Raw genomic sequence first — 27,787 nt, 5'->3', positions numbered from 1 at the left:
CAGCATCGTCACAAGGAAAGTTGATAAAATAAATTTAAAATTTTGTATTGTTCGATACATATGCGTACCGAATGGAAAGCACTGTATCGAACGGTTCAATATCGATTGAGTATTGTTGCACCCCTAATATATATATATAAAAAATGTTATGTTCCTAGAATAAACGCTTGTATTTTTAAGTTTAATAAACTGGAAAAATTGCTGCCACGTAATTAGAATTTTTTCTGGGTTGTAATCGCCCAGATGGCACCATGATAATATAATGCTATTTCCAGTACAAACCTTGGACATGATGCTTGATAACGGGTCTCATCTTATTTAGTATTGCTAACATTTATAGTTCTTACATCTTCAACTATGTAGTACTCATTGTCCATATGTTCTCTTTTCCCTTCTCCTTCTTCTATCCTTTTCCCATATTTCTTCTCTAACCCCCTCCCCACCGCCATCTGCGCTCCCTCTTCCCGCTCGCCGTCTTTGCTTTGTGCAGATCGCTCAGGCCTGACCTGTACGGAAAAGATCGAGAAGTGCCAGGAGACGTACCTGCTGGCGTTCGAGCACTACATCAACTACCGCAAGCACAACATTCCCCACTTCTGGCCGAAGCTTCTGATGAAGGTGACGGACCTGCGGATGATCGGGGCGTGCCACGCCAGTCGCTTCCTTCACATGAAGGTGGAATGTCCCAACGAACTCTTTCCCCCGCTCTTCTTAGAGGTCTTCGAGGACCAGGAGGTGTGAGACACGCTCGCCGGCACGCAAAGGGAAGAGAAAGTTGGAGCGAAACAGAAGATGGGTTAGTCCATCGTGTTTGCGGGGGAAGAATGGAGGGAGAATCCTCTCTGCAGGAATCTGCATTTCTCTGACATCACATTCACAGTATGTGGTTTTAAAACTGGAAACAACAATATCAGAAACAACACACCAGCAACAGGAGAGTGAAGCAAACAGAGGATTTTGTTTTGTGAACACCCTCTTCTCCACCTCTTTCTCCTCCTTATACCAACCCCTGTTTTAAAATCTGTTTGGGGGCCCTTCTGTCTGAGCATGATGTCTTATCTAGTAAGAGTTGTAGCCATTTGCCAAGACACAAACACACACAGAGACACACACACACACACTCACAGCCAGTTCCACCTCAGTTCTTCAGGGCAGCACTCTTTGGAGGGTCAGTTTCCCCTCCTTGGTTTTATTGTAGCGGTCACAGATTTACACTTGTCTTGAAGCCCATGTTTCCAGCGTCAAAGCTGGCCAGCACCTCTCAGTATTATTTCTGAATAAGTGTTAAGGCATTGATTCAGAAGGTATGGACAGTAGTGTCATATTGTTGCTCACAGTCATGCAGGCGCACGCAATTAGCAGACACTGCACATAAAAATTTCAGCAGACGTAAACGTTTCCGTGGTGTGTAACGGCGGCGGTAAAGCAGAGCAGCCGCACCACTTATCAATTACTCAACTCAATCTGAGCCATGACAGCTGTTTTTGGAGCTTGTTCTTCTCATATCCCTGTGAAACCGGTGCTATATTTATATAAGGCTACTCCAGTTTTATGAAATTGTGTTCTCTTTGAAAAACATACAGACCATGGCTTGATATCTACCTTCATTTTTGTCATTGGACCGGTTCCTGTGACATACAACGCACACATACGCGCGCACACACACACACACGAGCAGACTTGCCTTGTCATTGCCTATGCTGCTTGTGCCAGCAGCCTACCATCTTATGAATGACAAGTAAGCCCTTCTCTGTCTGAAGAGTTACAGCATTGAAGGAAGGGAAGGAAGAGGAAAAAGAAGGGGGAGGAGAAAGGGAGATGCTTAGAGGGGAGGTGGGAGAAAAGGAAGGCGCAGGGACAGAGAGAGGAATTACAACGTAAAAGCTGGATTGTAGATTCTGAGCCAGAGGTCAGAAGTAAATCTCCCACACCCAACCTCCGAGGAGGTTCTGAATAGCAGCAAACACCAGCAAGACGGCAGGCCTCATCACATACACACTGACTCTCTTTTTGTCTTTTTAACACACACACACACACACGAAAACACACATCACCTCAGAGTAACGTGAATGCCTCATTTTACTGAATGCACTGCACGGCAGTGTTGATATACAGCCCTAACCTGCAGGGTTTGTACAGAGTCCTCTTTTCGTGGGCTCAACTCAGTGTGGCCCCTCCGGGCTTCCATACACATTTGCCTTCTGTTTTGTTTTGTTTTTTTCTTGTTTCTTGGTTATTTTATTCTATTTTTTTTTTTTTTTACCATGGGCGTCACTGAGAGCAGGCAAATGCCAAGAAGGCTACCATTTACCTCAAAGTGGACACACCCCTAGGCTGGGGCAGCATTACTGCCCCTGTGGTGTCAGGCACTACCTCACCTCTGTGGACACAGGGCAGCTGCCCACAGCCTACACACAGACATACACCATTCGAGTTGGAGTATGTGTAGAATGATACACAGATGTGCATAGTTGCACACTCGTAGTCATGGAAAGACAAAAACACTCGCAGAATACACACATACACACAGCGCTGTCACTTGGTTCAAATGAAATGCCACTGAAGACAGGAGGGCCAACCATCCCCCTGGAAGGTTTTACCCCCTTCCAGGGAGTGGTACCCATAACATTCGGGTTATCTCTTCTTCTTTCTTTTTTTTCTTTTTTTTTTTTTTATCAAGCGGGACCAAGTGTCATCTTTTCAAATTGGGATTTACCAGTTTCTCTAAAGACAGAAACCGGCTCGCAGAAGCAACGAAGGACAGCGTGGGATGTGCAGCCCATTAAAGCAAAAAGCAGCAAGAGGAACGATTACACGGAGTAACCGAAAAGTCGAGGTGGCCACGCCCGTCAAATCGGCACGTGGTGACGACGTACCACGCTACACTTATGATAGCTGCCACTGGAGCTTGGTAAATGTTTTCATGGAAAATTTCAGCTTTCTGTCATGCATGGGCAGTGTGTTTGACATAAAAAAATGATGGAGTGAAGCCTCCTCGCAGGCAACTCAATCGCACTTCTAGCTCCCCAACGCTCACTACTATAGCAGTAATATCTCGGCTCAAACATCCATGGCAGATATGATAAGTTTACCCTCCAAATGACCATACAAGAGTGTTTGATTTGATTTCAAAAGCTCACTCTGTTCAATCCAATTCTGGGGCCAAGCCAAATCTCACTGGGTTGAAAGAAATCTAGTCTATTTTCTATCCAATACCAAGCAGTAGTTTATACTGGGCACATGCACAGGATGGGTTATCCACACCTCCTCAGAGCTTGAGTGCAGTTGGGAGGGGAGAGGGACTGGAACGCCATCTTTGGGCACAGCGGTGGAGTCTGGTTTGACTCTTCCTAAAGTGCATCACCACCTCTAGAGATCCATTCTAGAGGATTCTACCCTCCTCTTGTCCAGTCCGTGACACTGCCCTTTCTGGAGCCTAGCTCAAGTCTAACCCCCCCCTCCCGCCATCAATATGATAACAGACCCCACTCAGCCAGGCTGGTGGGAGTTTTTGCACTAATGCAACACCCCATAAACTCTCCTTTTCAGGTTAGTTTCCCCAATTAAAATTGACCACAATTGGGTATCCTGAGCTGCTCTGTTTAACGGGGCCTTTGCACTTTGCAGTGGGCTCGGCCCTAAACCTGTCCTGTTGTCAGCATTACACCAGTAGAGCCAAAACAGCCCAAAAGCAGTGGGCAGAGACCCCTCCCTAGGAGGGCTTTTTCTTTATCCGTGTAGTACTCGCTGTCCCATACTAGAGCCCACTCAAAGTTCACTTTAAGCCCTCTTCTGGACACTGAGAATCCTCTCCTTTACCCAAAGCATCATAGCTGTCACCACTGAGCAGTTCATACCCAGTTTTGTCCAGATTCATTCACACCAAACAGGATCCAGGCCTTGTGAAACAAGGCTGGCCATAACTGCCCTTTTAGAGTGGCGCCACCAATTGAATGTGACCGACAAAGCAGCAGGGACGAGAGACCGGAGTGTGAGAATGCGTGGATGCAAGAGAAGAAGAAAGGACAGGAAACAAACAAACAAACAAACAAAAAAAAGCCGAGGGCCTCAACCCTCACTGCCATCATTGACATGGGCGAGAGGGGGTGATGTGGCTGGTTGCAGAGACAATGTCGTCAAACACAGGGAGGAAGGGCCGATGTCCCCTTCGGCTCCCACGCAGCCCCGCGCAAACCCCCGCTCCCGTGCCAGCTGACGACCCCAAATGTCCTCCCTCAGCTCCCACTGTAAGGATTACCTCCAACGTTCAGATTGTGAGGATCAGGAAGACAGATCCGGCATTCCTGAGATGCAGGTTTGGGATTCCAACACATCTTTGTAAAAGAACCGAAAAAAAAATCGACGGCCTTTGTTGTTGTGAGCTGACTGGGTATGTGCGTGTGACAGTTGGGGTTATAATGCTGCTTTTTACCTTCTGAGTCTGATGTAGATTAAGAAAACAAAAGATATATGAAAAGGATTTTACATCCGTCAAACAATATGAAAAAAAAGATGACTTTAAAAAAAAAAAAAAAAGACTCCTGAACAAAATTATTGGAGATTTTTATTTTTCATTTTATCATTGTTTTCTTATATTTCTGTTTGTTTGGTTTTTTTTTGACCCTTCAACTGCTCTGTGTAAAAGAAAAACAAAACAGCTGTTGTCACTTTTTGACCATGTGTGCAGTGTAACATATTTCACTTCTTTTTCACGTCTATAGTTTGTGTTTGTAAGCCAACTGATCTGTTTGTCCGTGTGTCTGTCCAGTTGTCCGTCCCCTTTTATCAGGAGGAAATTTACAACCAACAAAAAAAAAAAACCCAGGAATTTTCTTTTTTTATATATATTTTGTTCCTTTTTTTTAATGAAATACATCTTTGGAGGAAAGAAAAAAACAAATAGAAAAAAAAATAATGCAACAAAAACTGAAAATACAAAAAAAAACAACAAAAAAAAAACTGAAACACAATCTTGTCATACCTCACACAACACAAGACTCAAAGGAACTTGGGAGGAGTCATATTTTGCAGGCACATGTGAAAGTTCAGAGATGCATATATAGATTTTAAAAAAAAAGTGTACATGTCGAGATAATATGTGCTTGCGTACGCATCGGTGTAAGTTACAAAAGGACTCTTCCCTCAAGCTTTGGTGCCCTCTACCTTATTGATTTGGTTCTCGAATGACAGGAGGTGCAACTTAAACTCAAGAAAATGTCGAGACGTCAGCTCTGAGCTCTGCCAACGTGAGCACTTCTCCACCTTAAAGGCACAGTCTTTAGACGGTAAACCTAAAATGTGAATGGCCCAGAGACTGAGGGATTTTGACTTCTGTAATAGCTGAGTGTTTTATGGAATTGAATGTAGCTGACAGGAAGGGGCTGGACCTGAGCCCGGCACCCACAACCTAACTTCCACACACCAGCAGAGAGGATAGTGGTGTCACATAGATGTTACAAAACAACCAACAAAACTGAGAATATATATATTGCCCGTCTGCAAGGTGCAATACTATGTTATGTATTTTTCTATGTTTTGTGTTTTGTTTTGTTTTTTCATTTACAGCTTATTTTGGCCATAACCAAGGATGTAAATACGAAAACATACAACACTCGAAGATTCATTGTAAAAAGTCAATTTAACCGCTCCATCCCATTGTCATGCAAGTGGATAAAAGTAAAAAGAAAAAAAAGAGCAAAGTAATGTGTAATGCTTGTTACATTTTTTTTTTTTTTATGTGTGCACCCTCTCACATGTGCATGCAGATCCATATTCAGAAGTGCCCTGTGACATTAATCGTAAGCCCTGTGCCTCGTGTTGTTTGCAAAGAGATGGATGCATACCCCTCGTGTTCTCACGCCTCACATGAATGACTATAGTTTTGTGTGCGAGTGTGCGTTTACCTATGGGATCAGATTCCGTTTTTCCAAACTATTGATGTGAGTGTTGCCAGCAGCTGCGGCAGTTAAAGGTCAGGAGTGCAGTGGGGGATGTTTTATTAAAGAGACGCTTCACCCCAAAGTCAAATCTACATGGTCCATAGTAGAGCCGGGCTTCTCAAAGTGCGCTCCAGTGGCTCTCAGTGGCATTTTTGTGGCCCAAGTAAGAATCCACTACTATTTTAATTTTATATATTTGCATATATTTTATTCATCCACAGTTCTATCAGGACTGAGAAGCCAAAAGTAAGACATGACAGGAAAGCAAGGACTTTATTAAAGTGTCAAAGAGCAGTGGATAAAGAGGCAGGTCGATCTAGCAATAGGGAACCCAACAGAAAAATAGGGAAAAAGGAAAACAACAGAAAAGACTTGGGAAAAGTGGGGCTCGGCCAAGACGGATAGGTAAGGGTGATAAGCAACAGGTGAATTCAATCAACAGAACAGAAGATACACACACTTAAAAAGCCTTTGATTAAATGTGCATTTTTCTTGTGCTCCCTAAATCTGCAATTGGTCATCAAAACACCGAGAACCCCTGACCGAGATTATGTTGGTGTGAGTTGCCTTTTTCTTTTCCAGAGATATGAGCTGCACAAACGTCAGCCTTCTCTTGAGGAACAATAATTCTAACTGGCCCATTTGCTTTGTGCTACTTAAAAACTCCCCTGTCCAACTGAGGTTTCAGTCACCAAGTCGCTGCACTGAAGGGAAGCATGCATCTACCATGTGACAAGAAGCTCGTGCCTATGACAGAATGTGAACATGACCGGCATTCATTTCAGCTGAGGGTTAATGCTTTTCATTTGCAATGGCAGGCTTAGTTTAGTGCAAAGAAAACAGTCTGTACCTGAAACTGGTCATGTCGCAACAAGGTTTCTGACTTTTCTGTAAGTAACTTCACATTACTTCTGAGTTTTATAGATTTTGGAGCACTTACTTATCTTATAATTAAAGAGAAAATAGGCATATCTACAAATTATATATCCAAAACTCTGCAACTCACACCAAATACTCCAGGTAGATAAACGTGTATATTTGATTTTGGGTGACTTACAAAGGAAAGTGGGAAGTGGGATAGGGAGCAGGTTATTATTGGGCATGAATGCCAGTTGAAACAGCTGTTTAACACCCACATCGTAGTTGTCAAAGTCTAAAATGGATTTGTCCACCAATGCCCCAAAAAGCCAGCCTAAATACACTGAATCCGAACTTTCTGTGAGGATCAATTTAACTAAAACCTGAAGTAGTTTGCAACAAGTACATGAGGCCTCGTTAACACAAGTCATTTCAGATGCCATTGGGGCCTTCTTCCACGGGTCATTTGCTGATGTGGTTGCACTTGTGAGGCATAAAGAATACTTGTGCATCTCGGAGAGACAAATGTGTATGTATAGCATTTCAGTAACTAGCTAAAACGAGTCTGGAATCACCTCTCGAATTAGTTTCAGTAATCAGATCTCAGTAGGTTTTAAATGCTTTTCTGGATCCATTTCCTTTTTTCTGCTTCTATGAGATTGAATAGCTAAGCAACCTTCCCACAATGCATAAATGAAAGTACAAATGATGCAAGTTTGAACCAAGCGTCATATTTTCAGCTCCAACTGTTTAAAGCTGAAAGTAATTTTGGTTTCTAACAATTGGTGACACCCCGAGCTCAAACAAATCATGCTGCTCCTCACCACAACAAGCAGACTGATGTTTTTGAGGCTGGCTTTGTGGAGCTTCTCAGCCCTTCCCCTCCATGGATCCTGGTTTATTCTCACATGTTGACATGTTGGACAAGGGTGGAGATTGTCTGTAATGTCTTTTGGTTTTATGGTTGTTTTTGGTTTCCCTCTCCCCTCCCCCATGCCAAATGTAGAGTTTGTTAAGACATGCAAGTAGCAAGATGTCTATGCAATTTCCCTCCAAAAGACATGCTCGCTGTAACAACTGTGAGCCGGTCTTGCTTATGAAATCAGATTTGGCCCTTGCTTGAATTCCAGAGGTTCTTTGCATGACCCAGAGACCCTTGCTACTTTGTGTGGGTGCGGGCCAGGACTGTTGGGGTTAGCTGGCCTTTAGCCCAGCCTGCTGGCTGGTCCTTTAGGCTCAGTAAATCTTCAGTCGTCTGGGACCCAGAGAAGTAGGAGGGGCTCCGGGGATGTTGTGGAGAACAAGGATTCTACGAGACGTGCTGTTTTTTTGTGAACTGCTCAGAAAGTGGTGTGTGTATGTATATGTGTGTTGTTTGGAACTTTGCTTGTGTGCGTCGAATGCGATGCTCTCATTGTTTGGTGCGTCTCAGAGCCTCAAATTATAAAATTAAAACCAGGCCCTAAATTTAGTCTTGCTTGAAAATGTAGCTTTAATCTTTGCATATCGCGACCAAGTTGCTGACATTTATGTATTCAAAGTAGTTGACGTTCATATGTGGATTTTATGTAGCACAAGTAAGGTTAGTTAACCATGTGCTTACCTCTGCTTTTGAAATGTGAGGCAAGTGTTTGATAGCAAAAATCCTTTAGCACTTACTTAAAAGCACTTTGAATTGACCAAACCAACAGTAGGTAGAAGATTCTTCAGAGGTAATACTATAATATATGTATATTTAAATTGCACCCAAGCCAAATGACTTTTGCACCATTAAATTTCTGTTCAATCTGAAAGTAAAAACGGCAGAGGCCTTTGGGCAAAGCCATGCAATGAAATGATCAATTATAGCGTTTACAGTTATTTTGAATGAAGTGCAATAAGTGGCTGAGTAAACATTGTGAATTTTATTAGATTTTTTTTGTCTAATCAGATCTCTTTCTTACATTTGTGTGAAAATAATGCACTGTCCCATGAGAGCATCGGCAAGACACAGTACACACACAGACACACACACACACACACGTGCACGCACACACGCAAACACAGACCACTTTTTGTGAATGGGTAAAGGAAGCTATTGAAGGATTCTCTCAGGTAAAAGAACATTTTCTAATAAATGATGATGAACCTTGGATGAAAAAACCATTGTTAGCTCCTCTTTTTTTGTCTCAATTTGCAATCACCAGTGTTCACTTTACACTTGTTCTGTCATCCTTTCCTGGATGGAAAGGAGTAGACATCCAGGTTCCCAGAAATCGGACCCCAAGTCCAACCTCGGGCAGACATAACCAGGCCCTCACTGCTTTCTTAACCCTAAATCGAAATCGATTTCTTTACGTGTGGGGAGTGTTTTGTCTGTTGGTTTTTGTTTGTTTGGGTTTGGGTGCTTTTGTGTATCGCTTGGGTTTTGTGCCGCACTATATGGAAGACCATTCCTGCCAGAAAAAAAGAAAAACATCTGAAATATTAGGAGTATTTTTTCAAAGCATCAGATTGATAAGAAAATGCTGAGAGACGAAGTCATCATTTTTACTTAAAGGAGATCGACTCAAGTCGTATATTTTGATTTCACACGGTGATTATCGTCACTTAATTTTGACATTTGATTAATTTAAAGTGTTAATTACGGGGTTATAACATCAAAGTGACATATGTTTCATGAAACACGTCGTTCATAAAAAAATCATGAAAGAGAAAGTCAAGATCTGTTGTTTTTGACTCAGTTTGGTCAGTTTTTTCATGGAATAGGTGAGTTACCACAACACAGTAAAGACATACATAATGATTGATTTTGGTTACAATTTTATTTTTGATTATCAATAAATTACATTCGCATAGATATGTGCAAGAAAAACTGTGTGCAAAAATAAATTCATTCTTTCATGTCAGCACTCTAGCGTCTTTGCATTTTTTAGGGTCAAAGTGCCAGCAGCAATATTCAGCTTTTCCTCATCCAGTTGCTTGTGGTGTACATACAGCAGTGCATGGCTCCCATCCAAGCCAGGCACGGTTTGCCCTCAGCGGGGCAAATGAACTGGCCGTAGTCCTCCAGCCACAGGCCTCTTTTATTTTCTGTTTAACTCTCAGTTGTATGGCTAAAACCAAGGCTGTGCATGTATATAAGTGTGTGCACGTGGATGTTGCTGTTTCACATGAGAACTGTGCTGTGTGCAAGTGAACGTTGAGCGTAAGTGTGTGAATGCTGAATGTCTGATGGACCTGCTTTGCTTCCCCTTCCAAAAATCCCTAAAGCACCTTTTCAGGCCGCGGTGTGTGACGCAAGTCTGTAAAAACAGATTCCTGTCACATACTCGTGTTATTTCCTTTGAAGAATGTAACCAACACTGTGTTCAGCGGGCTAACAGAGAGGAAGAAGGAGGGGTCACTTGGGAAGCATTTCTGCTTGAGTGTGGCGGGACTGCAAGAGATAAAAAAACAAAACAAAACTGTGAATTTCAGGAGTGGGTGACATTTTAAACTAAAAGCGGCATCAATTCTTACAAATGGACTGTTGCTGCAGAAAAGAGCAGCCACGGCTGCGCTTCGAGGCTTTGCAATTTTGGGTTCTCCTTTCCAATGATGGCCTTATCGATTGTTTTTATATCCCTCCTCCTGTGTGGCATTGCTGTACAGCATGTTTCACGGGACTCCAGAGGATTTATTATGAAGGCTTGCACTTAGAAATGCTGTGGAGTTTGTTCTCGGGGAAAAGAATGAATTAATATGCTGCATGGTAGGAACTGAGGACTCCCGAGAGTGACTTTAAGGTTATCACTACATACAATATTAAATGACTATGTCCAAGCTAGTACTCCCTTTGTGGCTGCATTTGTGCAACAAGAAAATCAGAAGAGAAAATTGAAACCCATGAGCTAAACAATGTAATCAAAGCACCAAATGTTATTTATTGGACAAGCTACAAACATTATTGCAAATTTCTGACAATGTTCAGTAAGCGTGAATGATAATTGACTGTTAGAATATGTTTGGATAGCTATGCATTAATAGCTGAGTAAGATGCATATAAATTAAGCTGTATTGATCAAGAGACTAAAGTCACCCCGTTTATCCAAGGTTACATTAAAGCGGAACAGTTATCCTCATTTCCAGCTAAGTATTTTTTATTCTTGGACTGTATTTGAGTTGCTCTGAATGAGTCACAATTCATTATTATCCTTGTTTACCTCATGATCCAGTCACACTACAGAAAACAGTGGCTGGAGACAAAAAAATATTGCAACAGTGTGCAATGAACTTGCAATCTTGTTACTTTTGAAATGGTTGCTTTACAGACGGGCGACCATCCGTCAGTTGCTGCCATCAAGACAATGATAAAACAGCCATAAGATGAAGTCAGTCTTCTTTCAGTTTCTGACTCCAATTACATGCAATCTCTTTTTGATAACATGGCAATTTAATATAATAAAGTCACGCAAATCTCTCGCAAATACCACGTTAGGCTGTCCACATACGCTGAAATTGCTATTAAGTATCTACAGTCAGTCCAGCCAGAACCTCATTGATTAAATCATCATAGATGACATGTTTAACTGCAGAATGACACAGGCGCTCAGCAGCCCGTTCTCACTCCCGAGGCGTAACATGCCGACGTTTTGTCACGTCCCGCGGCGTTCCTGAGGAACGCGAAAGGAGACCTTCGGCGTTCTTATAGTACGTGGCGGGTTATGGCCGAAATCCAGTGCAATGACGCTCTCGCGGTAATAGACGTTCCAGTCCTGTATTCCAGCCCTAAACCTAACCATATCCCTAGCCCTAACCATAACCTTTTTCCTCACCTTAACCATGACTTTAATTATGTTAAATAGCGTGTTTCTAAGCGATTTGAAGAAAAAGATTGTGTAGATTGAGTCCATACGGTTCTCATATTTCCTCATTTTTTCCGAGGTCGTCATTTAGGAACGTGGTGGGTAGCCGAAAACGTAATATGTTGATGATTTGTCACCTAGCCTAAAATGTGACGCTTTGGGAGTGAGAACGTGTTGGAAAACATACAGCTAGTTGGCAGACGGTTGAGGTAATTCCCCTGCTGCAAAGACGTGTCATAGATGAGTTTTGCAGATTGGCGCAGACTATTGCTGATTGCATTGTGTTGGCAGTATCTGTCTGCATTTATAAATCAGACTGTAATTATTTGCAAACCTGTTCCAGTTTGTTTGAGAGTGATTGCATGCAGCCGGAGTCAGATCACGTTTGTTTGGAGACCGGTCGCCTCCCAACTGGCAATCTGTGCAATCGCCTTGTGATCAAAAGTGGTCACTGAGAAGTTGAGGGTGTTGCACGCTCAACCGCTGCAACCGCCCTTTTTTCTTTGTCGCACGGAGGCTGCCTTTTTTTACTCTCGTGTGACTGAGCCATCATACTCTGCCACTATTATACTTTACGATTTTACCCTTTAAGCCAACTTTCTTCTGATTGGCTGCCCCTCATAAACAAAACAAAAAAGGAAACTTCTGTGCTGGCAGCCTGAGCTGTGTGCCTGAAATGACCATATTAGGGGATATCTGTTCTCAGCGACATCACACCAAGTGAAGAGCACACTTATTTAGAAAAGATGAACGTTGCCACCGTGGCACCCAATTATTAGGGAAGTCCCATCTTGTGACATTCACAGGAATCACCCCTTTGTGGCCATTAGAAAGAATGCTGGTTTAAGGCACTTTCACAGTGCCTTTAATAGTCACACCTATGTTTTATATACAGTTTATAGCCAAGAGTAGAGAAAACTATCTGAAATTTGAGCTTATGGCTCACAGGAACTACTTGAACTTATCTCAACCTCATTATTTGAAACACTGATCGTGTTTAATATGAGTATCCAGAGAATATATGTGACAGAAAATATGTAAAAGTATAGTTGGTCCCCTGTAAACTCAGTTCAGTGCTGTATGATTTGGCCACTATGAATAACTTTATGTGGACACTGTTTTCCTTTTTACACCAAATACCAAGTAAGACCTGAAGATACTTATAGGTGGTACAGTGGTGTGGTCTTGGAATAAGTTTTATGCTGCTCTGACTGTCTGCATGGAGATTTATAGCAATGTTTTTTGTAAACGGGTGTAAAATGCATGCCTAGACAGATAAGAATGTACACGGATTAGCTCATTTATTAACAGTCTATCAATCAGAGATACAGATCAGAGACTATATGAATATATAAACTGTATAGTAGTTGTACGGAGGTGGGGGCTGCTTATAAGAAAATTATGCAATGCTTGTCAGGTTGAAAAACTGGTTTAAAACTGCTCAGGTTTGATAAAAAGGCCTCAAAGGGTGCTTTCATCCATCGTCTCTCTTTCCCACTCTATTGTGATGTCTCACTTGTCTTGTTTTGTCAAACGCTCTCAGAGCATGTGCACCATCAGCCCTCATGGCCCACGAGCCCATTCTTGTACGCAAAATCCGAAGAAAACGCTCTCTGGTCAGCGAACCTTAAGGAAAGAAATCCATTTATTTCACTATGTAGCAGGTCCAAGTCACTTTATACAGCACCAGCAAATTACCAAAAACCACCACGGCTTCAAGGCGCCATGCCCACTGCTTACATCGTCTTTACTGCACACCTTTTTTGCCCACAATGTTTGTAACAGATAGGTCTCAGTGTTGCATGTACAGAAAGCTTAGCATGCTTATAGTATGTTCTGTGAAACTCGCAAAAACTGTGTTTCAAGGAAGGTTTCGTTTTACCAGGAAGCAGACGGTTCTACATCCAGTATGCAGCAGCTGGTGCTCGTGCTAGATGTTTTTATGTCAGACTATTTCTAGATGGGGTTGTCATGTACAAATGTCTATGAGCTATATGTGTCTGTATTCACTATTTTACTATTGACTGTCCTTTTTAAAAGAGACACTTTGTGCAACACGGGTGTGTGAGGCCATATGATAAATCAAGAACAAGTAAAGTCTTTAGAGCTGCAATTAATAGACTGAACGACTTAGTAGGGTGTATTTTTTTTCTTGATTTAACATGAAAATATCAGTTGTGCATTAACCTCAACACTTTTTACAAACCTCATGTGGTAAATATTACAGAAAAATCAGCCAATAGAAGCAAAGTAACCTCACAGTCGGAGATGAAGAGCTCTTTCGCTCTCTCCCTCTTTTTTTCTCTGTCTCTCTCGCTCTCTGGGTTAAGTTTTAATTTGATGTTTCTTTAGGAATTTTCTTTCTCCTCTGATCTTCTCAAGGACAGTCTTTCAGCCTGCATATTTGTGTCGGTGGAAAAACACACTACAATACATTTAACAAAATCACAAAAAAGGAACCACTGTTCTTTGTTTGATACCACTCTTTCAAATGTTCCTTGTTTCACTGTGACTGCAGAAGCTGCTGGGAAAAAAGATGTTCTGCAGACATTCAGGGGTTGACCTGACCAGTCAGGGATAATTGGAAGGTGCCAAAGACGGGATGCTAGGTGTTTTTGTTAGTTATTTTGAAACTTTTCAGCCAGGTTATTATCTTTGGAGCAACCACAAACAATTGTTACTTACCCCAATCCAGGATAATGTGTAGGATTTCATCAAGTCAGTGGCTCATGAAGTTCCTTTAGTTCATTTTAATTTAAACAAAACCTCACGTAATGAAGTGATTATTAGTTGTAACATTAGAAAAAGATTTGCATAGCTACTGTTACATGGTCATACTGTTACACGGTCCCATTTTGATGCACAAAATTAATGTTCAAAATAGATTACTTTATTAAATATGACTTAAAGCGACTGAATGACCCCAGAAACTCATCAGGACAGTGCTAACAGAAGCCAAGACAGAAAGCTGTTTTCCCCATACAGATCTATAGAACTCGAAATCTTTTTGCGACCACAACTATCGCCATCTGGTGGCCTCTAAATAGAATGCAGGTTTAAGACACTTCCGCATAGGCTTTATTTTTTCCACTCGGAAGCTATGTCCATATTTTATATTGTCTGTTAGTTATATTGCCAATTTTGAAAAAAAAATTAGCATAGAATCTGATTAACAATCACCAGTAACTAGGTTGCTTGCTTTGTTAGGTGAAACTGGTTGCAAAAAGGTATATACTGCTGCACCGGCAACCTCCTTGCGATTGCTTTGTTGCTATCAGATTGATTGACGCAGTTTGAATAAAACACACCAACTTGTCTGCAAATAGTCACCAACTACTCTCTGAGCTGTAGTAAAACAGAGGCGCTCCACTTTCAATGTAAATCAATCAATTGTCGAATGACTTCTACCGCTAGCTTGACTTGATATGTGATACTAACTTATGTATTATGTCAAACATTGTTGATTTTAGCTAATTAAATCACGTTGTGCAAATATACTAAGAGAGCGACATGGTAACCTGTGTAGTTCAACACCAATATGTGGGAAAAGTTGCACATTGCTGTGAATTATCACCCTGTTGTATAGGAACATAGTTACTAATATGTAGCTAACTTGGCTAATACTAACTGCTAATCGACAGGTGGTTAATTTGCCATGTGTTGATTGGTTGATTGATTGTTGCTATAATGATCCCACCAACCAAGATAAATGGTGTATCTGTCAGCGCGACACACATGTCATACAGTAAACACAACATACGATAACAGTGTGTCTTAGTACTAGTTTGGAAATAACGCAAACGGAAACAACAAGATTCGGACTTGACTTCACATGGTGGGTGTCATTAATAATAACAATTTTATGGCTGTTACACGAGAACCTTTAAAGTTGGTGCCAATTTCCAAGAAAGAAAAAAAGTGTTGCTTTATATTGTAAGCCAGAACAATAGAGATCTCCTGTTTAGCAAGAACTTGGCAATTGTGCTGCTTTTAGGACACTGTGCAAACATAAAAGAAGGAAATCCAGAAGCTGGTAGATATTTCTTTTTTATGGCCTCAAGAGAACACCGTCATATTGGAATTCGGTTATTAAAACACATTCATGGTTATTTTTCACTTGTCGATCACTGATATCCCTCATCTTAGAAGTTACTACGAAGACTGCCTAAAACTGGAAGAGTTTTTCTTTTTATTATTCTTGAGCTGAATATTATGAGTCACTGAAGGATTGATGTCGAGGTCCTGGAACAGTACTAGACAAGGGGAGAGAATACAACTCCAAAGGAAATAAACACTGAGATGGAAAGCTTCAATAGAAAGCCATTGAGACTGCAGGTACAGCCTTTGCTAGACTTTGCTGCATTATAGGAAACAGTGCACAGAAAATAAAGGCCATTAACTGTATGAGTACAGATCTCTCATTCAATCTTGATCCCGAGGTGCCAGACCGTCATGTATTATCAGGGTAATAAAAGGGTTACAGAAGGTCTTTAGTTTACTCTTATGTTACTGACATATGGGAGACTATGTAAATTTCCTCGGTACGACAAACCCCATCTTCTGGATATCTGGTGCCAGTTCAACCACACAAGAATAACATTATACCAACAAATATTACTATATTACTTACTTTTTGTCTCCTTTTCCTCTTTATTTACCTCTCAGTTGACGCCACTGTCACTGGCATGCAAAGCAAAGGAACAATGTTCAGGATTCATTCCCATGATGCACGGGGGTAAACAAACATGCAAAGACATACAATGAAGCTTAAGGCAATGCTCTGGGCTAAATAAATCCACACTGACAGCACTTATTGCAGATAAACGCATATACATGCAGGAAACATCCGAATATCTACTGTGATCTCCTCTCACACCACCCACAACTTCATCACACCAAACCCTTCCTCACCTGGACCTATTACCCACCCCTCCATTTTACACCCCTCCCCCCCCAACATGAGTCCAGTGGGTGGTGTGCTGTCAGGTTTATATGGTGGGCTGCTTACGACAGGTCCAGACAATCAGCGTGTTTGTAAATGTCAGTGTGTGATTTTTCAAATCTTTGTTTATGGTCAGGGTTTTAAAGGAAGATATTTTTTATGGTAATTGTTGCTGGTCTATTTTACTATATATTTATGTAATAAATATGTGAGTACATTTACATCTCATTGGCTCTTTGGTCTGTTATTAGCCCTCGGTTTTCCAGCTGAACCATGTGCTGGAAGGTTTTCATTAATGGACTAATAAATGGAATTCACAAAAACCTTTTTCTCATTGTCTCTTTGTGTTTTTACAGCTGTATAAGCGTGGGATTTGTTCTTAGATTTACAATCAGATCCATATGTGCATTGACATATTTTTTTGTAGTTTCGCCTTTGCACACTGCCAAGTATCCACCAGATAATCAAGATGTGATTGAATTGTAGAGTTTTAGATTTGATTCAAGGGGTTTGGCAAAAGTGTTCCATTAACAGTTTGTAATTTTTAAACAGTATCCCGATCAATCGGATTATTTGCCAGTAAACACTTGGCTGGTTGTTATTTCATTACAAATTAGGCAGATAAGACATCTGGAGTTGATTCTTATTGTTATAAATGCATTTTGTAGCCGTTCTCTGGAACTTTCCATGTTAGGAAGGTCCAAAGAAATTACAGTGCAAGTGAAGGACACCATCACTAGGCTGAAAAACAAAATAAACATGTCAGAAGACATTTTTCCAAATGAGCAATGTGGTGCAATAAAAAAGAAAGAAAGAAACGATATACTGGCCAGTTCAGAAACACCAAAAGACCTGAAAGACCACAGAAGACAACCAAAGTGCATGATGGCAGAATTATTTCCACTGTTAAGAAAAACAACTTCACAACATCGTAGTATAGTAGGCAGTTGACCTGGGTCACGGATGTTTATTAAGGAAGCTGCTGCTAGTGCTTATAGAAGCAGCAGGATGAATTTTAAAGCATACAGGACTATACTCTGCTCAGATTCAGCCAAATTTTCCAAAACTGTTTCACTGTAGAGAGATAATGACAAAAAAATGTACTGCAAAAGCAGCCCAAAAAGTTTATCAAGGAAATTTGATAGTCTTCAATGTCCTAGTCCAGGGGTGTCAAACTCAAATACACAGTGGGCCAAAATTCAAAACTGGAACAAAGTCACGGGCTAACATTAATCTTTATTGAAAAAAAAAATCTTCCTCTAGATATAAGAATGAATCTTTTCTTATGGACTCAAACACGTTTTGCTGAAAAACTGAATATGGAACAAGCAAAGCTTAATACTAAACAATATATATATTAGCAGTATAATACCAGTAGGCCAGCTCTAATAGTAATTTGGTATGGCTTCGCGGGCCAAATGTAATTAGGCTGCGGGCCAAATTTGGCCCGCGGGCCAGAGTTTGACACCTATGTCCTAGTCAGTCATCCATTCCCAGCCCATCGGAGCATGCTTTTCAGATACTAAAGAGAAATCCACAAACAAGCAGTGACTAAAGGGCCTAGCAGTGCATCTCAAGGGAGGAAACAGACTTCAGATAGCCAATGGCTACAAAGGATTTTCATCTAAGTATTGGAAACAATCCTTCACCAATTACTTTTGAACCTCAAAATGTGGGCTATGTGTAAACATGGCTGTAATACTAAACAGTTAATGCAATACTTTCCCTAAACCCCTTTAAATAAACCTGAAAGTCAGCACTTCAATCACATATTGATTTAACATCCATTGTGATGGTGTACAGAGGCGAAATAGCCAACAACAAGTCACCATCCAAATACTTTTTCCCTTGATTGTACACACCGTGAATAGAAATAAAATTAAAATGTTATTTCAATATCTTGAATTTATAAGAGCTGCAGTAAACATAAAATCTTGACAGTTTATTTTCGCTGTGCCAAAAAAATATAAAAACATTATCACTGTTTGAACTCTTTTTAATGACCAGTCTAGCATGCTATGCAGTTCTGAGACAGGTTTTGGTATTAATATCAGAAAATGTAAATATCCCTGTAAACCATAATCCAAGAGGAACACTTGGATTATGGTTTACTTAATCCAAGTGTTCCTTCATCTAAGAAGGACAACGATGTTTGCCAGTGGTCTGTGTGTACCTCCTCTTAGTGAAATACATTTGCATAATTGAAAACAACGTTCTTTACAGTTTGCAGGCAGCAACTATATAAACTCAGCGTGCTGAAATGATGGCTAAATGAGGAGTAAACGAGATTTGTCTGCTCAAATCAGCATCAGAGGAGAAGGACGGGCGCTGGCAGCACTGCTCAGTTCATCAGCGCATGTCACAGCACATCCCGTCTGATTTATTGACAGATCAACTCAGATGTCTCTCAGCGTGCTGTGAGGTTTCCCAGTGAGGTACAGTGAGTCACAGGGCTGCTAATTCTTTAACTCACAGTGAATTTCCTCATGACAGATGGGAAAGGTGTCCGCCTGCTTGGTGGGGAATTCAGCAGATTCCAGCTCATGTGTTAATCACATTTAGAGATGCTAAATCTTTTATTTTAAATTAACATAAATAAACATATCTTTTTAAAGTTGGTGGGTTGATGACTTGTTCTCCTGCTATAGATTGGGGCACTCTGGATTAGATTTAGCAGCCCAACAAGCCAGCTTATTGTTGAGCGCATTAAGTAAGAATACTGGCAACCGCCAGAGCTATCCCTCAGTCGCCTCCTCCCAAATCTATGGTACCAGTTAAAAAAATCATACATCTTCTTCTTCTGACGTTAATGCATTTACAAGATGTTCACAAAACTTATTCTGATCTTGAGGTCCTTGAGGTCAAGTTCGCTGACATTCAACTTTCTCCAAGATTTTTAGTAGATGCACCTCTGGTATCAGTTTTAGAATCCTAGGTGGCTTTAACCTTAAGTTCAAAGTCTTTGAGATTCAAACTGCATCCATCCATTCATCCAACCATCCAACCATAGCTCCAGGTCCAACTGTACCACATGAGACCTTCAAGCAATGCATGAGGAGGGCAAGAGTGCTGCAGCAGTGGAGATATGGAGAGGGTGTATGGAGGAGGAGAACGCTGGCAACACCAAGTGATTGAGGAGCATCTGGCTCTTCAGTGTGGAATGCAAGATCTTGTTCAAGATTGTTACAATTATCCTCATTGGTTTCCTCCTAAAGAACTCCTATATTGAAACCACAGTACAGAAGGGAGGAGTCCCAGGTGTTTTAGGCTGGGTGTGGTAACCTGGCTGATCAAAAATGCTTTAGGAAGCAGAGAGTACTTGGGAATAGTGCTTGTGGAGCTTGCCAAAGCCCACCCAAGCTGGCGGAAAAATCCTATTCAGTTATCACATTCCCAAGAAGATCGAAAGTCTTATCCTTCATTTTCAAGACAAGACAACTTTTAAGAGTTGGATTCCTACTTTAATGAAAATAATAATGACCCAAGTGACTTCATGTAGGTCTGTTTGCTCATAAGGAAGTGTTAAACCAGTGTGAGTTGGTTGTTTGAGTCACAGGAGTCACGGGGCGATCGTGGCTAAAGAGTTGGGAGTTCGCCTTGTAATCGGAAGGTTGCCGGTTCGAGCCCCGACTCGGACAGTCTCGATCGTTGTGTCCTTGGGCAAGACACTTCTCCTATCGCCTACTGGTGTTGGCCAGAAGGGCCGATGGCGCGATATGGCAGCCTCGCTTCTGTCAGTCTGCCCCAGGGCAGCTGTGGCTACAACTGTAGCTTGCCTCCAGTGTGTGAATGGGTGGATGACTGAGTGTGTGAAGCGCTTTGGGGTCCTTGGGGACTAGTAAAAGCGCTATACAAATACAGGCCATTTACCATTTACTTGTGATTTGCATACTTTATTTTATTCTAATGTAATCAATAAATAGATTAAAATGTAAGAAATTCTTGCTCAAAAGTCTATATAGGACATCCAGGTGATGCTTAAAAAGTAGGTTTAAGCAATGCCATAACTATGACTGAATGCTGAAAAAAGACAGCCTGCTGACAGTTATTCAGTGTTTGCTCACTAACTCCTTCGGTTAAAGAATGAAATTGATGGTGACAGTTATTATCAAACTAAATTGATACCTTTTAAAGCTGGATTATTCTTGAAATCACAGTATAAATGCTGCCATATTTCCACTTTATATAGTCGTGATTTAAACAGCAGCTGCTATTTACACAACTGGACTAGATGTGGAATAAATGGAAGTAAGAATAGCATCAAATGACATGTGAGCTATTTATACTCCTTTTAGATATATTTGTGGTCTCTAGCAGCTCCTGAGGAAAACTTTTGACTTTTCAGCAGAAATCAGCTGACATTTGGGGAAATTGCCAGTTCACTAAATACCATGTTCTTATCTTCTAAATGTGTGTTTCTGCTGCTTGACTCTGGGCAGGATGTATGACAACTTTTTTCTGCTTTTCCGCTGAGAGGGTGAAAACCAAACCTAAATGAAACACACACACAAAAACAAGTTTTCTTTCAGATGATACATCAACTCTTTTACCATATCGGGATTTGTTATCATTCAATGCATGCACTGAAAACATCATAGTGTTTTGTGCTACTTTCACTTCCATGAAGGATACCAGCCGCAGTTTGCCAGTGAGAAGTCTTTACTGACTCATCTATAGAAGTGTATAAATGGGTCTGTTAGCATGAAGCAGGTAAGTGTGAATGACTAGAAGGTTCCACTTTTTTTAATTGGGTGTAGGCAGCGTGGCCCTTTTTGCATGAAGTCCGCCATGTGGGTGGAAGCTGTTGTGGGGGCTGTGATCTCACAAAGGCAGCTTTTCCGCCAACCAATCCCTCACTTGCTGTTTGGACGCAAGCCCAGCCCCCCTTGGATCGCCCTCCTCTTTTCCTCTCTCGCTCTCACTGGTGTGTGTGTCATGCACATACACTCTCTCGCTCACATATACACGCTTAATGCTCCATGCTCGGTCATAGTAGGAATTTTCCACTCAGCAGCAGGAGAACATTGCAGCCAGCTGTGCTGTCAATTGCAGTATATGCTCAAATCCCAAAGACTGTTTGCAGACATCCTTATACTCCCAACCAGCTTTTTCTGTCTTCCCTCATATGTATGGATACAGGCACGCACACAACTGTAGGGGCAGAAAAACACATGGCGTGCTAGTGTGTTGATGTCGATTAGCAGCAAGACTCTAACCTACAAACTACGTATTGCAAGAATAACTAAAAAGAACTTTATGCAAAGATCAGTGTGTGCTTTTTGACAGAAGAGTGAAGCAGAAGAATACAAATCCAACTACTGGGATCCAGAGGAGGCTGTTTCTTTCACTCTTTTCTAAACTCTCACCTTCTCAAGAATCTTTCATGGATCCCCTCCAACAACAGCACACTCTCCCTTTCTCCTTTTCTTGCTCTCCCTCTTTTGCGTCATCATCACTCACCATAGAAATCGTGCGTAAGGACAGACATGCACATCTAGCATGTGTTTTGTTTACATTGGACGGCTGTTATGCAAGTGAGAGCCCACCCACTTCCCTTCCCCCTTAGCCCATACGTTTCCCTGCTTCCTCTCAAATCAGGTCAGGTGAGGACTGCTGACTGAGAGAATTGCCCTCAAACGGCCCCTAAATGAAAATATATGTACAATCTTGGAAGTCTACACCAGACAGAGAAAGCAGTGACGGGGGAAATGAGGAGTTTGATAAACATTGGTTGGATGTGCATAAATGGACAAAGAGAAAAACAAATCGGTTCTCTATGAATCTTTGAATCCCCAGTCTGACACAGCAGATGGTGCAGCCTGTTTCCAAATACAGTTTTGTAAAATAGTATTTCCCCCTTCTTTCCTTGCAGGTTTGTTTCAGTTCATCAAACAAATTGTAACATTAGATAAAGATAGCCCAAGTACACACAAAATGCAGTTTTTAAGTGATGGCTTCATTTGTTATGGGGAACAACTTTTTTAGGTTCCCATCCAAACCTACCTGGTTTGGATGGGAACCAGGTAGGTTTGGATGGGAACAACCATCCAAACCTACCTGGCCCTATGTGAAAAAGTAACTTTTATTCAGCCACATTGCAGGGTTATTCAAGCATGAGCAGCCTGTTTAGGGTTCAGATCATTGTCCTGCTACATAACATGAACTGACGGCTGGACATCCCCGTCCAGTATTTTATGGTAGAGACCAGAATTCATCGCCCTTCAATTATGGCAAATTGCCCAGGTCCTAATAGATGCTGGAGCTATTTGTAACTTAGCTGCACCGTAATCAGTAAAACGGATGTGCAATTTCCAGCAATCTGGCAACCACAACACCATAAAAAGTCAATGGCATTCAGCAAGTTCAAGTCAGCAGGTAAAATAACTGTTCGTGATGCAAAATGTGCAAGTCCCAAGTTAAACTTTTCTCAGTTTGAAGACAAGAGACCACCACTGACTGTCTGGACTTTACCTGAGTCAGCTTTTATGTCGTTGTACCAATACTCAAGTACATAAGACACTATATATTCAATTCAATTCAATTTTATTTATATAGCGCCAAATCACAACAAATGTCGCCTCAAGGCGACATTTGGTTGCTTCATAGTCTAGTGGTCAACATATTTGCTTTACAAATCAAAGGTTGTTGGTTTGATGCTAGCTGTTGTGACCCCTTGTGAAAAGAGAGCAGCCAAAAGTAGCTTTTATAGTATACTGTTTATGCTCTTGGTCATGTAACAGAATCCATGGCATGCAGTATATACAACAGTGCAACATAAGCTTGCAGGACAGTCTTGTGTGTTTTGGTAGATATGGAGTAAGAGTCCCCTCACCACAGTACAGGGTTTGTGTCCCAATGATCCTAGGGGCTATGTTGCCTTTTGCCCCTGACAGTGTTTCTTGGGGCAAACTGCCTGGTGGGGGGCCAGACAAAGAGTGATTTAGAGGACCTCCATGAAAAAAAAATCATGGGACCAGTTTATCCTGCCCAGTATAGGGTTACCAGGGCACCACTCTGGAGCCAGGCCTGGGGAGGTAGCTTGAGGGAGAGTGCCTGGTGGCTGGGCCTTAGCCCACAGGGTTCTGGGCATGTTCTATTGGAAGGATGGGGGATTTACTCATTGCTATACCAAAAATATTTTGGCATGAAGACATTCATCTTACAGAGCTTGGAAAAGATTTTGGAAACAGCTATTTCATCTCTCCTTAAAGCATCTAAAAACACCAACAAACAATAGTTGAATAGTTGATAAATGATTGTAACAAGACTCCAGAGAGTCGCTGCACCTATTCACTAAGAAATAGTTACAGCACTCAACTTGCCCTGAAAGCATAAACTGTCATCTGAGTATTTAAATTAAACAAACAAGAGACATTGTGTTTGCTAACAAGCTTTAAATAGCAACAGCATCAACTGTATAAAAGATGGGTGTAGTCACTGTGAAGTTCCCGATTAGTGAAGTTCCTTAATGAAGCCCTAAGTGGACTTTTTGTTGTTGTTGCTGTTGTCATTGTTGGTGAGTGTGGTGCAGATCTGCATGAGCAGCAAGAACGCAGCAAAGTTCATCCCCACATTTCCGTAATGGGGACCGTCTTTGTCATATACAGGACAACGTGAACCAGCACTAAGCCCATAGTCTTATGGGAGACAAGTGCCATTTTCCTATAACTTCTACACTACCTGAAATGTCATTGCAACTGGAGTAGTCGAAAAAAATGACAGTTTAAGGCAGTATCGCACTGACGTCACTTTTTAGATTTAGAAAGTGCACTCACCTCTTATATGAAGTTCGATAAAGCGAGATGCTTTCAAATGTGGTTTATTAACATTTGATTCTAATTAATAAGCTTAGTAATAATTCAAATATGATTAATAAGCTTTTTCTTGATCATACTCCATTGAATCATCATAGCAGTTCTGAGTCCCAGCAATGATTGGATTTTGGTAAGGATCTCTGTAGAGCCTAGATGTTGGTGCTGGTAAAGGTGAACAATGTAGGCTTGAATGAGGCTCTGAATGACCAGGGAGAGGTGGAAATGGGAAAAAGGGAAAAAGGGATGCACGAATGAAACTCTTAAAAGCAGACTGACAGAAGAGTACTGAGATTACTGAAGCACACTGAAGGCTTATTGGCTCACAGAAGATGGGCAAGAAAAGGACTGGTCTAGAGTAATGGTGCCATTACTGATCCCATAAAGTTGATTCTGTCCCTCTCGACATGACCTTTTCAGTGTGAGGAGATGAAATGAAAACACTACGTCTACATGAACAAAATCATCTTTCTCAGATTTCCTTTCTTAAGCATGCAACAAGACATGGTGTCAGTACTGAGTTTGAAAGCGTGTGAAAGAAGAAGCAATGTAAAGAATAGAGTTGTAGCCTGAACACACAGGATACCACACAGACGCATGATTACTGGTGTTCCTTACTGAACATACCCATTAGCTCACAAACTCCAGGCCTCGAGGGCCGGTGTCCTGCATGTTTTAGATGTGTCCTTGAACCAAACACAGCTGATTTAAATGGCTAAATTACCTCCTCGATGGTCGTGTCCAAATTCATGGGCTGCATCCTCCTGAGGCCACATTTGTAGACCGATTACGTCACAGCGACGCGCCGAAGGCTGTCCAAATTCGTAGACTCCTCCGAATGCAGCCGACAAATGCGTCCTCCTTTTCCCCGAATTTGAAGGATGGGTCGGGTGTGTCCTTCTTGGCCCACCATATCCCAGAATTCATAGCGCGGCCCAGCCAAGCTCCAGTTTCCGGCAATGGCGGCCGCTACTAAGTTTTAAAATTACTCTTATTAATCTTTCTGGGCCACAAAATAAACTTTAAACATATTTTCAGGCGAGAATGTGGGTTAGCTCGTTGATAATTAAAAATGAACACAAAAAATGGAGAAAGATTTCGGGGTCCATTTTCGATTTTCGTGCCGTGGCGCTGACAACCGGAAATACTCTGAATTAAGGGCGGGAGTAGATCGAGAAGGCTAGACCGTCCAATTCCATAGCCGTTTACTTCCGGCCTACCCGACCTCCTGAGGACCCGGCCCACGTAGACCGCGAAGGCCGGGTCCTCAGGAGGATGCAGCCCATGAATTTGGACACGACCAACATATCTTGAAGTTCTCCAGAAGCCTGGTAATGACCTAATCATTTGATTCAGGTGTGTTGGACCTGGGTGTTATCTAAAACCTGCAGGACACCAGCCCTCGAGGCCTGGAGTTCGACACCCATGCTTTAAAGTGAAGTACGGGCTCTTTAGAAAAATAAGTGCCAACTGCATGTTTCAACATGACAATAGCATAGCATGCAAAGCCAGATGCAAATTTTCTGACCTCATCTCTATTCAGAAGCCTTGGGATGAATGAACCAACCTCCATGCTCAACCTCGCTAATACTATTGTGGCAGAATCTGAGCCTGTTCCTGAAGATTGGAGGCCATTGTTCCAGTAGATTAATGCCCATACCTTTGGAATGAGATCTTTTACAATCACATATGGGTGTAATGTTCAGGTGTCCACACATTTCTGGCTGCGCTGTGTACATGCTTTGAACTTTTGGCAGCATAGACAGTACCGAAGAGATAAACAGTGAAATAAATTCCAGATTGCATTTTGAACAGTGTGAGAGTGGGAGAAACTGACTTGCAAAAGATCATGAGGGATTTATTAGGAAAGCAGACTGCTATAATGGGAGATTCTCCATGAGAATCCCTTTCTGGCTAAGTCATACTACAGGAACAAATGGAAGGATGTGATGGCAGAAATGTCAAGTGAAGTAAAAGGAAAAAAAAAAGATCAAACATGAGTGAAATTCAGGACTCGTCTGACACGGCAAAACACATTGGGAGATAATGTTCTTTTCAAAAATGATAAAATGTCAGAAGTTATGTGGATGTTATGTGAAAACGAGGCTCTTAATCAGGATTAAAGTGTGGTGTGAAATAAGTAGTGTGTTTATGAATGGTAATGAGGATTGATTTTAATAAGGAGATTATCGGCAGGAGGCTTGTGAGGAGGGAGCCAACTAGACACCAACTGAGGGAAATGTGTAAACAGACAGATGGTGGTGGTGTATGTATGTGTGTGTGTGTGTGTGTGAGTGAGTGATCATGCACTAGGGTTCATAAGATGGGTGGGGTGTCCATTAATCGCAGGGTTAGCGGTTTGATCTCTGGTCCCACCCTGTCCCGAAGTGTCCTTGGGTAAAACTTAGAACTCCGGGTTTTTCCCAATGGTAAACGAGCAGCTTACATGGGAGCTCTGCCCCCTTTGGGGCGCATATATGAGTGAGAATGAGAAACAAAGGGTTCTGCAGAGCGAAGCTGAGGTTTAAAAGAGCTATAAGACTGCAGGCGATTTATCAGTCATGAGATCAAAGCTGGGAGGTATCCAAGGAGTAGACGAGGAAGGATATCTCCTGTGCAGTGCATACCTTAATTTATCATATAAACATAGCTTTTTGCAGTAAGTTAAGATGCAGGTGATACAACATACAGTCTTGATTTTCCTTGCACCTTTACTTCAGTGAAAAGATCTCAAGACTCCACAACAGATAAAACAGTTAGTGGGTGAAGAACTATGAATCAGCGACAGTGGCAGAAACAAAAACAGAAGTAAAGTCATAGCGTGAAACTGCATAAACGTTCACGATTGCACAGCGTGATTCATTACTAGAAACTGAATTCTTGCTGTTGCAAATCACTTTGCTTCTCATGACCCATACACATAGTTCAGCATACAGTGCATGTGGGTAATCTTTAAATGTTCATATGTGCGGTTGCTGAACATTTCATGCCAAATCACTGGTCGTTCATTTTCTAGCGGCCTCTGCTCTTGTGTAAATATCTAACTGCAGAGAGTAGTTCCCACAAACATTTGCAGTTTCATGCAAATGCGTTGGATGGGGATGAGGTAAGGGCTGATCGCTACTTAAGCATAAAAAAACTTATCTTAATGGACTGGGTATGTGCATGACGTGCTGAAACAGAGGAGTGCCTTTACATTCTCTGGCCAAAACCATAAAAGTCAAGATGGCAACTATACCTGTCCACATACCATTAGTAGCAGGGTTGAGGCTTTCTTTTATCATTTCAAATATCCTGCACTCATCAGTGGCAATTAATTATTCATTGCACTGCAACGTTTTTTTATGCAACAAGGCAACAACAGACATTTATGTTTTGAAATGCATCCCAAGATATGACCCATCATCATAA

General features: G+C 41.6%; 1 protein-coding gene across 6 annotated transcripts in view; it reads left to right on the top strand.

The window, feature by feature from the left end:
• thrab (thyroid hormone receptor alpha b) overlaps positions 1-11,646 on the top strand; it is a 258,672-nt gene extending 247,026 nt beyond the window's left edge. For all 6 annotated transcript variants that reach the window (XM_087844867.1, XM_087844866.1, XM_087844865.1 and 3 more), the window contains one exon: positions 491-11,646. In XM_087844867.1, coding sequence (XP_087700993.1) covers positions 491-741 — 251 coding nt within the window. In that variant the 3' untranslated portion in view covers positions 742-11,646. The remainder of the gene's footprint in view (positions 1-490) is intronic.
• The last annotated feature ends 16,141 nt before the right edge of the window (positions 11,647-27,787 follow it).

Source organism: Neolamprologus brichardi, chromosome 8 (assembly GCF_056152115.1).
Source record: "Neolamprologus brichardi isolate AB-2024 chromosome 8, ASM5615211v1, whole genome shotgun sequence".
Classification (NCBI taxonomy): domain Eukaryota; kingdom Metazoa; phylum Chordata; class Actinopteri; order Cichliformes; family Cichlidae; genus Neolamprologus; species Neolamprologus brichardi.
The sequence above is the reverse complement of the archived record's forward strand: the minus strand, read 5'-3'. Positions and strand labels throughout refer to the sequence as shown.